General features: G+C 31.4%; 2 protein-coding genes across 3 annotated transcripts; both read right to left on the minus strand.

The window, feature by feature from the left end:
• Positions 1 to 77: 77 nt before the first annotated feature.
• cfap20 (cilia and flagella associated protein 20) lies at positions 78 to 5123 on the minus strand. 2 transcript variants are annotated; one of them, XM_051136884.1, is made up of 6 exons: positions 4787 to 5123; positions 2987 to 3066; positions 2784 to 2895; positions 2516 to 2704; positions 332 to 442; positions 78 to 247 (listed from the first exon to the last, which is right to left on the minus strand). In XM_051136884.1, the coding sequence occupies exons 1-6, from the start codon at positions 4868 to 4870 to the stop codon at positions 245 to 247; spliced, it is 579 nt and encodes a 192-aa protein (XP_050992841.1). In that variant the 5' UTR covers positions 4871 to 5123; the 3' UTR covers positions 78 to 244. The 2 variants fall into 2 exon arrangements, with proteins under 2 accessions (XP_050992841.1, XP_050992840.1); XM_051136883.1 differs by having other exon boundaries at positions 78 to 250; positions 4787 to 5122.
• Positions 5124 to 6575: 1452 nt separating this feature from the next.
• Positions 6576 to 10670, minus strand: oxsm (3-oxoacyl-ACP synthase, mitochondrial). Its single transcript, XM_051136138.1, has 3 exons — positions 10588 to 10670; positions 8933 to 9949; positions 6576 to 7254 (listed from the first exon to the last, which is right to left on the minus strand). The coding sequence occupies exons 2-3, from the start codon at positions 9937 to 9939 to the stop codon at positions 6852 to 6854; spliced, it is 1410 nt and encodes a 469-aa protein (XP_050992095.1). The 5' UTR covers positions 9940 to 9949; positions 10588 to 10670; the 3' UTR covers positions 6576 to 6851.
• Between the last annotated feature and the right edge of the window lie 1495 nt (positions 10671 to 12165).

Consider the following 12165-nt stretch of genomic DNA (forward strand, 5'->3'; position numbering starts at 1 on the left):
ATATCTGGAGGAAATTGCTTTGTTTTTGTCTACAAACTGTATAAACACAGATGAAAATTAATCAGACAGACATTAGGTTTCACTTTGTGCATATAAAATATTTATTTAGCAGATGGAAACCAATCACACAGATCCAAAACAACACTTGAAAAACAACAAAAAGATAGTGCCAGTAGAAATCCATCCAGTATGAACATTTGCAGATAAAACAAAGAGAGGGAATGAAGGAATCTGGTCTGCTGTGTCACTGCTGTGGAGAAAATACACAAGATTAATACACAACAAAATAAACATATGATTTTGCAAATAAGTATGGCGTGATGAAGCTCACCTTCGCTTTGTTTTGTACTGGTAAATAGAGTTTAAATTCTGCGGGGAGCTCGTCTTCAGAGTACAGCCGGTCAGAGAAGTAAACCCTCCTTATGCGACAGTTTGCGTGAATCTGAAAGACATGACAGCCATCATGAACCCCAGAAACACCTCAATCAAATTCTGACAACTAGTTTCAGGCTATTTCTAATAACAGCATTTACATTGTAATTACCATTAACCTCAGGACAAACAAAGTCACATGCAGTGTGTTTGTTTATGTACATTTTGCTCAAATATCATAGTTAATACTGTAAAACATAAAACTGTCTGATTTCATTGAAGGATCTTTTTCTGTAATAACCTTTGAGCTTACATTTCAAATACGTATTATATACATTTACACTACCAGTCAAAAGTTTTTGAACAGTAAGATTTTTATTGTTTTTTAGAGAAGTCTCTTCTGCTCACCAAGGCTGCATTTATTTGATCCAAAGTACAGCAAAAACAGTCAACTTTTTAAATATTATTACTATTTAAAATAACCATTTCTATTTGAATATATTTTAAAATGTAATTTATTCCTTTGATTTCAAAGCTGAATTTTTAGCATCATTACTCCAGTCACATGATCCTTCAAAAATTATTCTAATATTCTGATTATTATTATCTGATTAGCTAAGTAGAATTTTTTTCAGGTTTCTTTGATGAATAGAAAGTTCAGAAGAACAGCATTTATCTGAAATAGAAATCTTTTGTAACATTATAATTGTCTTTATCCTTACTTTTAATCCATTTTAAGCATCCTTGCTAAATAAAAATGTTAATTATTGTAATTTCTTTCCCCCATCAAAAATAAATAAATACATTCTACTGACTCCAAGCTTTTGAAAGCTCTAGTTTCTAATGTTACAAAAGCTTTTTATTTCAGATAAATGCTGATCTTTGGATCTTTCGATTCATCAAAGAATCCTGAAACTGTTTTAAATATTGATGATAATAATAATAAAAAAATGTTTCTTGAACAGCAAATCAGCACACATTAGAATGATTTCTGAAGGATCATGTGACATTGAAGACTGGAGTAATGATGCTGATCTTAATCACAGGAATAAATTCCATTTTAAAATATATCCAAATAGAAAGTAGTTATTTTAAATAATACAAATATTTTAAAATATTTTGGATCAAATAAATGCAGGCCTCTTTAAAAAAACATTAACAATCTTACTGTTCAAAAACCTTTGACTGGTAGTGTATATAATCTGAAAATGGAACATAGACAATTAAGACAATTAATCAAGACAATTAAGTCAGTTAAGACTGTAATGCAAAAAATAGTAATGCAACGATGTCTTAAAGAATTTATGTATCATGGCAATATATGTTCGAATACTAGATTAATGCCAATTTTTGCATTTTATAATACTGTATTACTATATTGTTTTTTACTATCAAGTGTCATTTTAGTATAATTGAGATACTATTATTTTTAATTTTAATAATACTTTGAATTTATATTTATATTTTCCATTTTCAATTTACATTTCTTTTTAGTGAATCAAGTTAAACAATGAAAAGGAAAAACTGAACCTTGGCAACTAGCTGAAATAAAACAAGTTTAATTATTTATACATTTTATTTTAGTTTAGTTTAGTTTTTATTTCAAATTACAGAATTTGTTTTAGTTTAGTTAGCTATAATAACACTGACTGTCAGAATCATAAACAATAAATCAAACACTAAATCTGGCAATTGAGCACATCTAGGATTCAATGAAAAACATCACTGTTGAAAATAATCATATTTGTCCCAAAATGGGACTCTTTCTGCAAAACACAATTTCTTATCCACCTTATTTTTTTTTGGTAAAAGTGGGCCATTTGTACATTTTATGGGTCTGCTTCCAGTCTCATCCACATCCAGCTATTTCTAGTTGTACAAAACAGCTGGTTTTGCTGTTTGATATTGCAAATTAGTGTTTCTTATCATATGTTTTAATGTATTATCTAAATTCTGAACACACTGGTTTGCGGTGCAAACAGTTTTACCGTTTACTTCATATTGCTATTCTTCTGATTATTTCCCTATAGTGGCTAATCAACCAGAAGTCTCACCCATAGGCTTACTTCTGCATTGAAGAATAAGATGGTTAGTTTTCCTCTTGATTTTAGGGTAAACTGTGAGCTGTATCGCTCTCCCTCACCTGCACTCGCAGCGTCTCGATGTAATTGGTGCCGTACGCTCGCCGTGTGAAATCTGACAGGTTGAACTGGATCTGATTCCAGCCGTCGTCCAGCCGCATGGGCATCGTACAGATAAAGGGCTTGACGCGGGTCGTGCTCTGATAGTTACTCGCCCTGAACCTCCGCCGCACGTTTTTATCGTCCAGTACCTGAAACGCATCACACGCTCACACATTTCTGACATCACAAATTCAAATAATGTATTATTCAAAGAAACCGATTCCCTACCTGAACTTCGAATGTGAAATACTTCTTGAGGTTCTTGATGATCATGACGAGGAAGGGGAGTTTGATGCCGAGGGTTTTCTTGGGGTCAGCGGGACACGTGATGTAGGTGGTGCTGTGGAAATCAGACACATACGGGTCACGTCTGATCGTGATGTGTGTGTGTGTTCAGGATCAGACAGATGAACAGATGGAGACACACTCACCTCACATTAGTCCCCTCCACCTCGAGAACTAAAGACTGGATGTCATTGTCTGTGATGCGCTTTATGTGTCCATTTCTGACCTGTGACAACATGTTTGTTTAGTGAGTTAATGCATTATTCATATCTACATTAACCTCTCCATCCTTTAGGTTATTCAAACAGAATATACAATCTATACATACATATACTACATTTAATATAGTATGTCCAAAACTTATGAAAACATTACAGGATGTTTTTGGAAACTTTCAGGTTTTTAGTCATTTATCATCAAATTATATGTAATAATAATAATAATAATATGCATATCAGGGTTATTATAGTTAATTAAAACTTAAGCCATAAAAGATCATTTTTGTTATTTAAACAAAAATGTTAACTGAAATAGTATATTACAAAAACATATTTTATTTCAGCTAGTTGCCCAAGTAACATTTCTTATTTCTTATTCTTATTTAATTAAGGTTACAAAAAAGATGTACATTTTTCAGAAAATTTCTAAAACTATCCATACATTTCCAGGATTTTTTGGAAACATTTGGGAATTTTCTGGAAAATTTCCACCCTAACTAAAAAAAATATAGAGAGAATTTTTAGTAATTTTATAGAACTAGTAAAAAAATAATAGTCATATGAATATTAGAGTTATTATAGCAACTTAAAACTAAAACTATAAAAAAATTGTTACTTATAACAAAATAAATATTAACTAAAAATAAAATATAAATATTCTATTTCAGCTAGTTTCAAAGAAAACATTTCTCATTTTCATTTAGTTTAACTTTCAGTATTAAAATAATTAAAACTAAAAATAATAATGAATCAATTAAAACTTAAATTTAATTAATAAAAAATATATAGACATAAAAAAGTATATGAATGTGTATCTTAGAGTTATTATAATTAACTAAAACTGAATCCATAAAAATAAATACATGAATAATTCATTATAAATAATTTCTTGAAATAAAATATTGTAATAAATTTAAAAAAAAAACTTGAAATAAAACGTATTATTTAAACATAAAATATTACAAAAACATGGTTTATTTCAGCTAATTTCATAGAAAACATTTCTTATTTTCATTTAGTTTAAAAAAGTATTATTAACAAAAAAGAAATATTTTAATCAAAACTGGAATTTAATTAATCACAACTATATAGACATACTAAAAATTATATGAATATGTATTTCAGAGTTATTATAGTTAACTAAAACTGAATCCAAAAAATTTTAATTTATTAAAAATAAATATTTGAACTAAAATATTGCAATAAATAAAATAATAAAATATTTAAAAATGTAAAAATATTTTATTTCAGCTTGTTGCCAAGGAAACATTTCTCATTTTCATGTAATTTAAGTTGATGTACAAATAACAAACTAAATTAAGACAAAATATATCAATTTTGATATAGAAAATACATAGATATACACATATATAGACTAGACATAATGCGAATAAAAATGACAAAAACACACCAAAATTACGAAAACTTAAACTAAATTTGTGACGGAAACACAATATACATATAAACACTATTCATATACTGTGATACTGTTTATGTACTTGAAAGAATGATGACATGGTAATGCTCAAAACCCATGCTGTTACCATGGTAATACCATAGTACTTGTGGATAATGTTATCGAGGCCATAATTGTCACATCTAATGCAGATTAAATGTAAAATAAAACATTCCCAATAACCTGAATGTGTGATTTCTGTAAGTTAGCTGAGCATTAGCAGCATCTGAGCTCCATCTGTCAATCTAGCATCATTTCCGCCGTCTGCTCACCTTTTTGTCCCATATCTGCAGGGGTTTGCTGCCGATGCTGTAGAGGATGGACAGAAAGCCGCTTTGAAACGTATTTTTGAACATAATCCTGCAGTTTTACTTGAAATGAAAGCACACCATAAACAGTTCTTCTGCTCTGAATGCGTCCGACTGGATCTCTGGACTCCAAATCTCGGGTTCCGCCTTACAAACAACAAACAAACGTACGCATCAAATGATCGTCGTATATAAAACTAAAGTGTTTAATAACCAATTTAATATCGCGTCTGATCAGATTAATCCTCAACAGCGACACCGACGAGCCTTTTCGCAGTTTATTTTGGAGTTGCTAGGAGACGTGACGTGATCCGGTTGTCACGTCGGACCCTTTAATGTTGACACGGCTGTTGTTATAGTAACGGAGTGTCCCACTAGTGCGACAAGAGCTTTAGATTAAAACAATGATCTGATATGCACTGAAGAAAACCGTTGTTTACTAATGAAATGATTAATGAAATAGTAAATTGATAGATAATGTCTCGTTGCTAGACATGGCTGCATACATATAATTTTAATAGAATACAATTAAAAATGACGGTACATAATAACTGTACATAATATTGGATACTTGTATACCGCTATATATTTTTAATGTTAAAAAATGTAAATTATATTTAAAAATCACACACACACACACACACACACATATATAATTTTTTTTTTATATAATTGTAATATATGTATGTATACATACATATATACACACACACATATAGATATATATATATATATATATATATATATATATATATATATATATATGTAATTTTAAATATTATTGTAATATACATATAGAAATGTCATTTTTAAATATTATTCTAATATATATGTAATACCACTCAAACTTCGATCTTACATTAAAAAATATAATAAATAAAATTTTAATTATATTTAAAAAAATTTAATTATATTTAAAAATTAAATTTATTTGAATACATGTATATTATAATACATGTAATTTTATATTTTTTAAATAAAATTTTGTGTAATAACTGTACATAATATTGGATACTTGCATACTGCTATATATTTGAACATTTTTTTTAAGTGAAAAATAAAAAAAGTAAATTATATTTAAAAATACATTTGAATATATATATGTGTGTGTGTGATAAATTAAAAGAAATATAATTTTAAATATAACTAATATATATATATATATATTAATATATGTACAGCAATAACTGTAGATAATATTTTCATTTCATTTTATTTTCGAATATTTACTTATTGTTGGTAAAATGAAAAAAAAATTAATTAAACATTAAATTAAATTTTATATATTATTCAAATTTTAACAACAATAAACATATATATATATATATATATATATATATATATATATACACATATACACACTGTTTATTGTTGTTAAAATATAAATAATATATAAAATTTAATTTAATGTTTAATGTAATGTTTAATTTAATTAAATATTTGGCATATATATATATATATATATATATATATATATATATATGCCAAATATTTATTAATTTATATTTTTAAATGCCATTACACTTAAATTTAAACATTTTATTATATTAAAATAAATTATTCTTTAAAATATTTTGACAGTATACATTGATGCAAAGATTCTAAATAAAAAAATATAAAAATTAATTTACTCAAAATTCACTTACTACTGAATCTGTGCATTGATTGTCATCTACGACTTAATTAACTAATTTAATTGAATGTAATTTTTCTTAATTACACATCTTACTGTTTTAAATTCAATTAAATTTTATTTAAAATGTAATTTAATCAAATTTAATTAAATAAGCAACTCAACAAGGTCATGTGACAGTTTAACACTGTTGTCTGAAACATTCACTGCTGAATGCATTGTACTAAAAATAGTATGCAATATACAGTCAGAATTCTAGTATTCCATTCCAAACATACATTTTGTTAACAACTGCTGTGTGATACATTGATCAATCTTTTGAATCTGTTACTGATTCATATAATAGTAACATGTCAATGTTACTGATTTGATCACCTGAAATCTGCATAACTGTAATCACACACTCGCGAGACACAGAGAAGCGTTTGTTCCACCAAACCCAAATGAGTTGGTGAGAGCGATTCTGCGTCCGCTGGTTCTCCAGGTCTGTGCTGTGCAAGGCACATAGTTCAGGTCAAACTCTGGCTCGGTGCGGTCCAAGTTGAGTGTGGGCGGCAGGATGGCGTGGTGACAGGCGAGGGCGGTGAAGGCGGCCTCCAGTGCGCCAGCGGCTCCCAGCAGATGCCCGGTCGCACCTTTAGTGGAGGACACGGCCAGTGAGTACGCATGCTGCTCAAACAGTCTCTTAATGGCGGCGTTCTCTGCGGCATCCCCTAGTGGTGTGGAGGTGGCGTGAGCATTCACATAAGTCACCTCTGAAGGAGATACTCCAGCGTCACGGAGAGCAGCAGACATGCACCTGAAACACAGCATGAGAAGCTCCATAATTCAGGATCATTTTTAGATTTCTGCAACAATATCTAAGCATAAAAAACATTATTATATTTAAAAATATATATATTTTTTATTTTTGATCAATCAAAATACACAGTACAGGTTCCACAGTAGGCTGTGAACCTCTTTCAATTGAGTTTTACATTTGTACTATATTTGCTTTTTTTTTTTTCTGTTTAATATTATTTTAGGTTCTATAATGCCTGTTACCAAATAATGTTCTGTCATGTTAAATAATGTAATGTACTGTTTCTGTTATGTTGCAATAAAAAGTCTAGATTACAAAATAAATGTTTGTATAGATGCACAGTATGTTTCTTTTTCAAAAAATATCAAAAGAACCATTTTGAACATATTTTCTGTATTTTGTTCTATTATTTGATATTAGATAAGATTTTTATGTTATGTGTATTTTCTGTTGTTGCTTTAATTTTAGCTAAATATTTTAGGTTATATTAATATTAAATATTTTTATATATATTTTATTTCAGTTACCATTTATTTTATTTCAAATAATAAAAGAGTTTTTTTTATTGTTTTAGTTTTAGTTTAGTAAGGTTGTGATTTTGTTGTTTTAGGCATTTTATTTTATTTGTCTGTATCTGTCTACATAGTCTATGTATTGTATTTATTATTTTTTATTTATAATTTTTAGTTTATTTATTCAGGTTATTTCAGCACTTCAACTTAAGCTAATGAAATGAAATATGTTAAAGTTTTTTATTTTTTATTTTAGTTACCAATTATTTTATTTCAAGTAACGAAAATGTAATGTTTAGTAATTCTGGTGTTTTTGACATTTTATTAGTTTTTTGTCTATACAGTCTATAATGTGTTTATTTTTTTCATTTATTAGTTTTAGTTTATTTAGCTTTACTTATTTTATTATTTCAACTCAATGTAAAATAAAATAAAATATGTTAAAGTTTTTTTTATATATATATTTTATTTTATTTCAAGTAATGAAAATGTATTTTTATGGTTTTAGTTTTAGTAAATAACCCTGTCTGTCCTCAAATAAGTTTACAATTTTATTTATTTATTTTGTCTATATTTGCCTACATAGTCTATATATTGTATTTATTATTTTTTTTATTTATTATTTTTAGTTTATTTATTTAGGTTACTTTAGCACTTCAACTTAACGAATAAAATAAAATGTTAACGTTTATATATATATATATATTTTTTTTTTTTTTTTTACTTTATTTCAATGTTTAGTCATTTTGGTGGGTTTTTTTCTGTATCTGTCTATAAAGTCTATATAATGTATTTATTATTTTTCATTTATTTATATATTTATTTAGGTTATTTATTTAGCTTGTTTTATATAAGCTTTTTTAAAACTTTTTATTTCATTTCAGTTACCATTTATTTTATTTTATGCAACAAAATATTATTTTTATGAATTTAGTTTTAGTTCACAACCCTGCCTCTTCTCAAATAGGGTTGTATATGATTTCTGTTGTCACGTTGCAGTCAAAACAGTGTAGTGTTTATTTGCATGTCTGTTGTTTCTGACATCTGAAACTGTATTATTTGCCTCTATGATGAATTGCATGTTGTTCTAAATCATTGTTAGCGTCAGCTAAATGAATAAAAGCAAAGGCAAATGTTGTATGCAATCATTTGTGTAGTATTACCGAAAGGCTCCGTCTCCATCTGCGGTTGGTGCCGTGATGTGACTAGCGTCTCCAGAGAGCCCATATCCCATCACCTCAGCGTACACCCGCGCACCTCTCTGCTCTGCATGTCCGTATTCCTCTAACACAAGCACGGCCGCCCCTTCTCCCATCACAAACCCCTCTCTATCTGGATGAAACGGCCGTGAGGCGAGTCTGGGCTCCTGGTTCCAGTTGGTGCTGAGGGCCCGAGCGCGAGCGAACCCGGCGATGGACAGCGGACTGACGCAGGCCTCCGTCCCGCCGGCGAGCATCACATCGGCATCGCCGTGAGCGATGAAACGGGTGGCGTCGCCGATAGCGTGAGCTCCCGTGGTGCATGCGGTGGACACAGCATGATTGGGACCCTTCAGTTTGTGTTTGATGCTTATGTGTCCTGCAGCCATGTTCACCAGGATGCGAGGGACAAAAAACGGGCTGACTTTGCTGTAGCCGCGTGTTTGAAAGGCCAAGGCTGTTCGAGCGATTTCCTCCAGAGACACCATACCCATCCCGACCGCCACACCAGCGCTGAGCTGCTCTTCAGGGCTTCTGGGATACCATCCGCAGTCCTCAAGAGCCAATTGGGCAGCACCGATTGCCATAACCGTGGCTGGAGACATGCTGTTGATCTCTCCTTTAGATGCAAATGCCTCTTCGTTAAATTCTCCTTGTTTATCTCCTCTCTGCACACGGGCCGCCACCTTACACGGGACTGTTTTATACTCCTCCGGGTCCAGAGCTACCAAACCGCTTTCTCCAGCTATCAGACGCTGCCAAGGCAGAGCACTTCCTGTCCCGAGGGGAGAAACGAGTCCGATGCCGGTGATCACCACCCTTCTGTGACTCTGAGCTGCTTTAGTGTAGCGTCTCAACCACATCCGGCTCTTCGCGGTGGAGAGAGAACCACCATAAAGTCTCAGGAACATCTTCTGACAGCATCTTAGAGACATCTTGACCAAGCTGTGCTGGGAAGACTGAGACCACATCAGATCTTCACTAAAAAATAATAAAAAGAAATAGTTCATTGTTATTGTCATTAAAAAAAGTTTCTTTTATGTATTTTTTCTAATTTAGTAACAACTGTTTCATAATAACATTTGAGTCAATAGAGAAAAAACACATTTTTATTAATTATGACATAACAATACAGCCAATCTGACGTTATTATAATATTTATCATATATTTATTAGCTTACATATAATAATTCCATCTAAAACGATCTCTTAATGTTGTGTTGCAACATTAAGCATTAGATTTTTCATGCATTAACATTACAGACACATTTTAAAGCACATCGACGTATATATAACTGTAAAAATGTGCTAAAATTGTGCATATATTTAAATAGGTTTACATGTAACAGGTATGACAATACGATAGCATGTCATCTTGGCTCAGCTGTCACTGTTTCAAACGTCAACTACCTACATAACTTTAATTAAAATCACAAAATTAAGTAACGTTATACATTGAAAGAATAACCTTGAAAGATAATATCACGCTATTAAACTGCATTTACTTAGAATTACGTGCTGAATATGCTCATGCGCAAATTGTCATTTATCCACTTTATTAACTTAAATAAATGTCACACAGAACTATAATTAAAAAGCAATTAAACTCAAATACGTACTTCTATTCACGTGGATTCAGCAGCGGCTAAAGTAAACAGACCAGTGGCTGACTTCCGGTTCATGGTGCTTTCTATAATACAAGTCTCCAGACTTGGTGTTAAAAGTCCTCATTTGAAATACATTTATCTTCAACTTTAGTAATAACTACTACTGGTATGATTAATAATAATAGTAATAATAATGCATTCTATAGGAATATCTATATTATAAAATTATACAATTATAAAAATTATTCCGGAATGGAAATCATTTTGGAAACTCAGTACGCTGAGGACATCTACTGACTAAAGCCGTGTACATGCAATGAGAACAGCAACAATGTACAACTGAATTTATTATTAGTAAGTACCTTTTTTTTTTTTTTTTGTAGCACTTGTGCGCCAACATTTTGTAAGAACACTTTTACAGAGACAAGAATGTTAGCAACTCAAATTATAAAACTGGTTGAGATTTACAGAGATTGATGTAACATTCACTTCAATGGTATGAGGTGACTGGACCGTTTCAACTGAATTGCAGTGATCAGAATATTTAAAATATAGTTAATTAAGATACAAACTCGATCATGATACACGATGTTTCCATCTAACATGTATTTTGAGGTGCAGTTTTCATATTAATGTAGTTTTTCACTAGTTAGCTCACCTGAATATGTTCATAGATTTGTATTGGATGATTTCGATGTGGAAAGCAGTTATCTAAAGGTAAAGTGGAGAATTTGTTTGTAAACATCATACTTTCTACACTTATTTCAGGTAATCTCATTAAACCAGCCAGCTAAGCTAGAAGTAGTACTGAGAGTATCGAGAACAGACGAACCGATTCAATTGAGAGAATCATTGATTCAAACATAATCTCGTGACTTCGATCATTCAGTTCAAGCTATTCACTAGCAAAAATCAGTTCATAAGAGCCATTAATTTTCGAATTTCGAAATCCCTTGTAATGATTTTAAAAAGCGTGTAGTGATAGGTGAAACGGCGCTTTCGAAACTCCGAATCCGTTAAACCATTGCATCACAAAAATGATTCACTGATTCGAAGCGCTTCGAGCGGATCGCGTATCGCGAATCATTTGATTTATATGGGGACTTCGGAGCAGGTTCGCGAATCATTTGATTTAGATCGGAACTTCGGAGCCTATTCGCGAATCATTTGATTCAGATTTGAAGTTCGGAGCGGGTTCGCGAATCATTTGATTCGGATCGGAACTTCGGAGAGGGCTCGCGAATCATATGATTCAGATCGGGACTTCTGAGCAGGTTCGCGAATCATTTGATTCTGACCGGAACTTCGGAGCGGGTTCGCGAATCATTTGATTCAAATCGGCACTTCGGATCGGGCTCGCGAATCATTTGATTCAGATCGGAACTTCGGAGAGAATTCCCGAATCATTTAATTCAGATCGGAACTTTGGAGCGAGCTCGCGAATCATCTGATTCAGATCAGAACTTCGGAGGGGGTTCGCGAATCATTTTATTCAGATCGGAACTTTTGGAGCGAGCTCGCGAATCATTTGATTCAGATCGGAACGTCGGACCGGGTTCGCGAATCACTTGATTCAAATCGGCCCTTCAG

Source organism: Labeo rohita, chromosome 19 (genome assembly GCF_022985175.1).
Source record: "Labeo rohita strain BAU-BD-2019 chromosome 19, IGBB_LRoh.1.0, whole genome shotgun sequence".
In the NCBI taxonomy this organism is placed as follows: Eukaryota; Metazoa; Chordata; class Actinopteri; order Cypriniformes; family Cyprinidae; genus Labeo; species Labeo rohita.

Coding starts and splice junctions, on each gene's coding strand:
- cfap20 (XM_051136883.1), bottom strand. CDS start 4,870: ATGTTCAAAAATACGTTTCAAAGCGGCTTTCTGTCCATCCTCTACAGC. Junction 2,896..2,986: donor GTGGAGGGGACTAATGTGAG/GTGAGTGTGTCT, acceptor TGATTTCCACAG/CACCACCTACATCACGTGTC. Junction 443..2,515: donor TCGAGACGCTGCGAGTGCAG/GTGAGGGAGAGC, acceptor CATGTCTTTCAG/ATTCACGCAAACTGTCGCAT.
- oxsm (XM_051136138.1), bottom strand. CDS start 9,939: ATGTGGTCTCAGTCTTCCCAGCACAGCTTGGTCAAGATGTCTCTAAGA. Junction 7,255..8,932: donor GATGGAGACGGAGCCTTTCG/GTAATACTACAC, acceptor GCTGTGTTTCAG/GTGCATGTCTGCTGCTCTCC.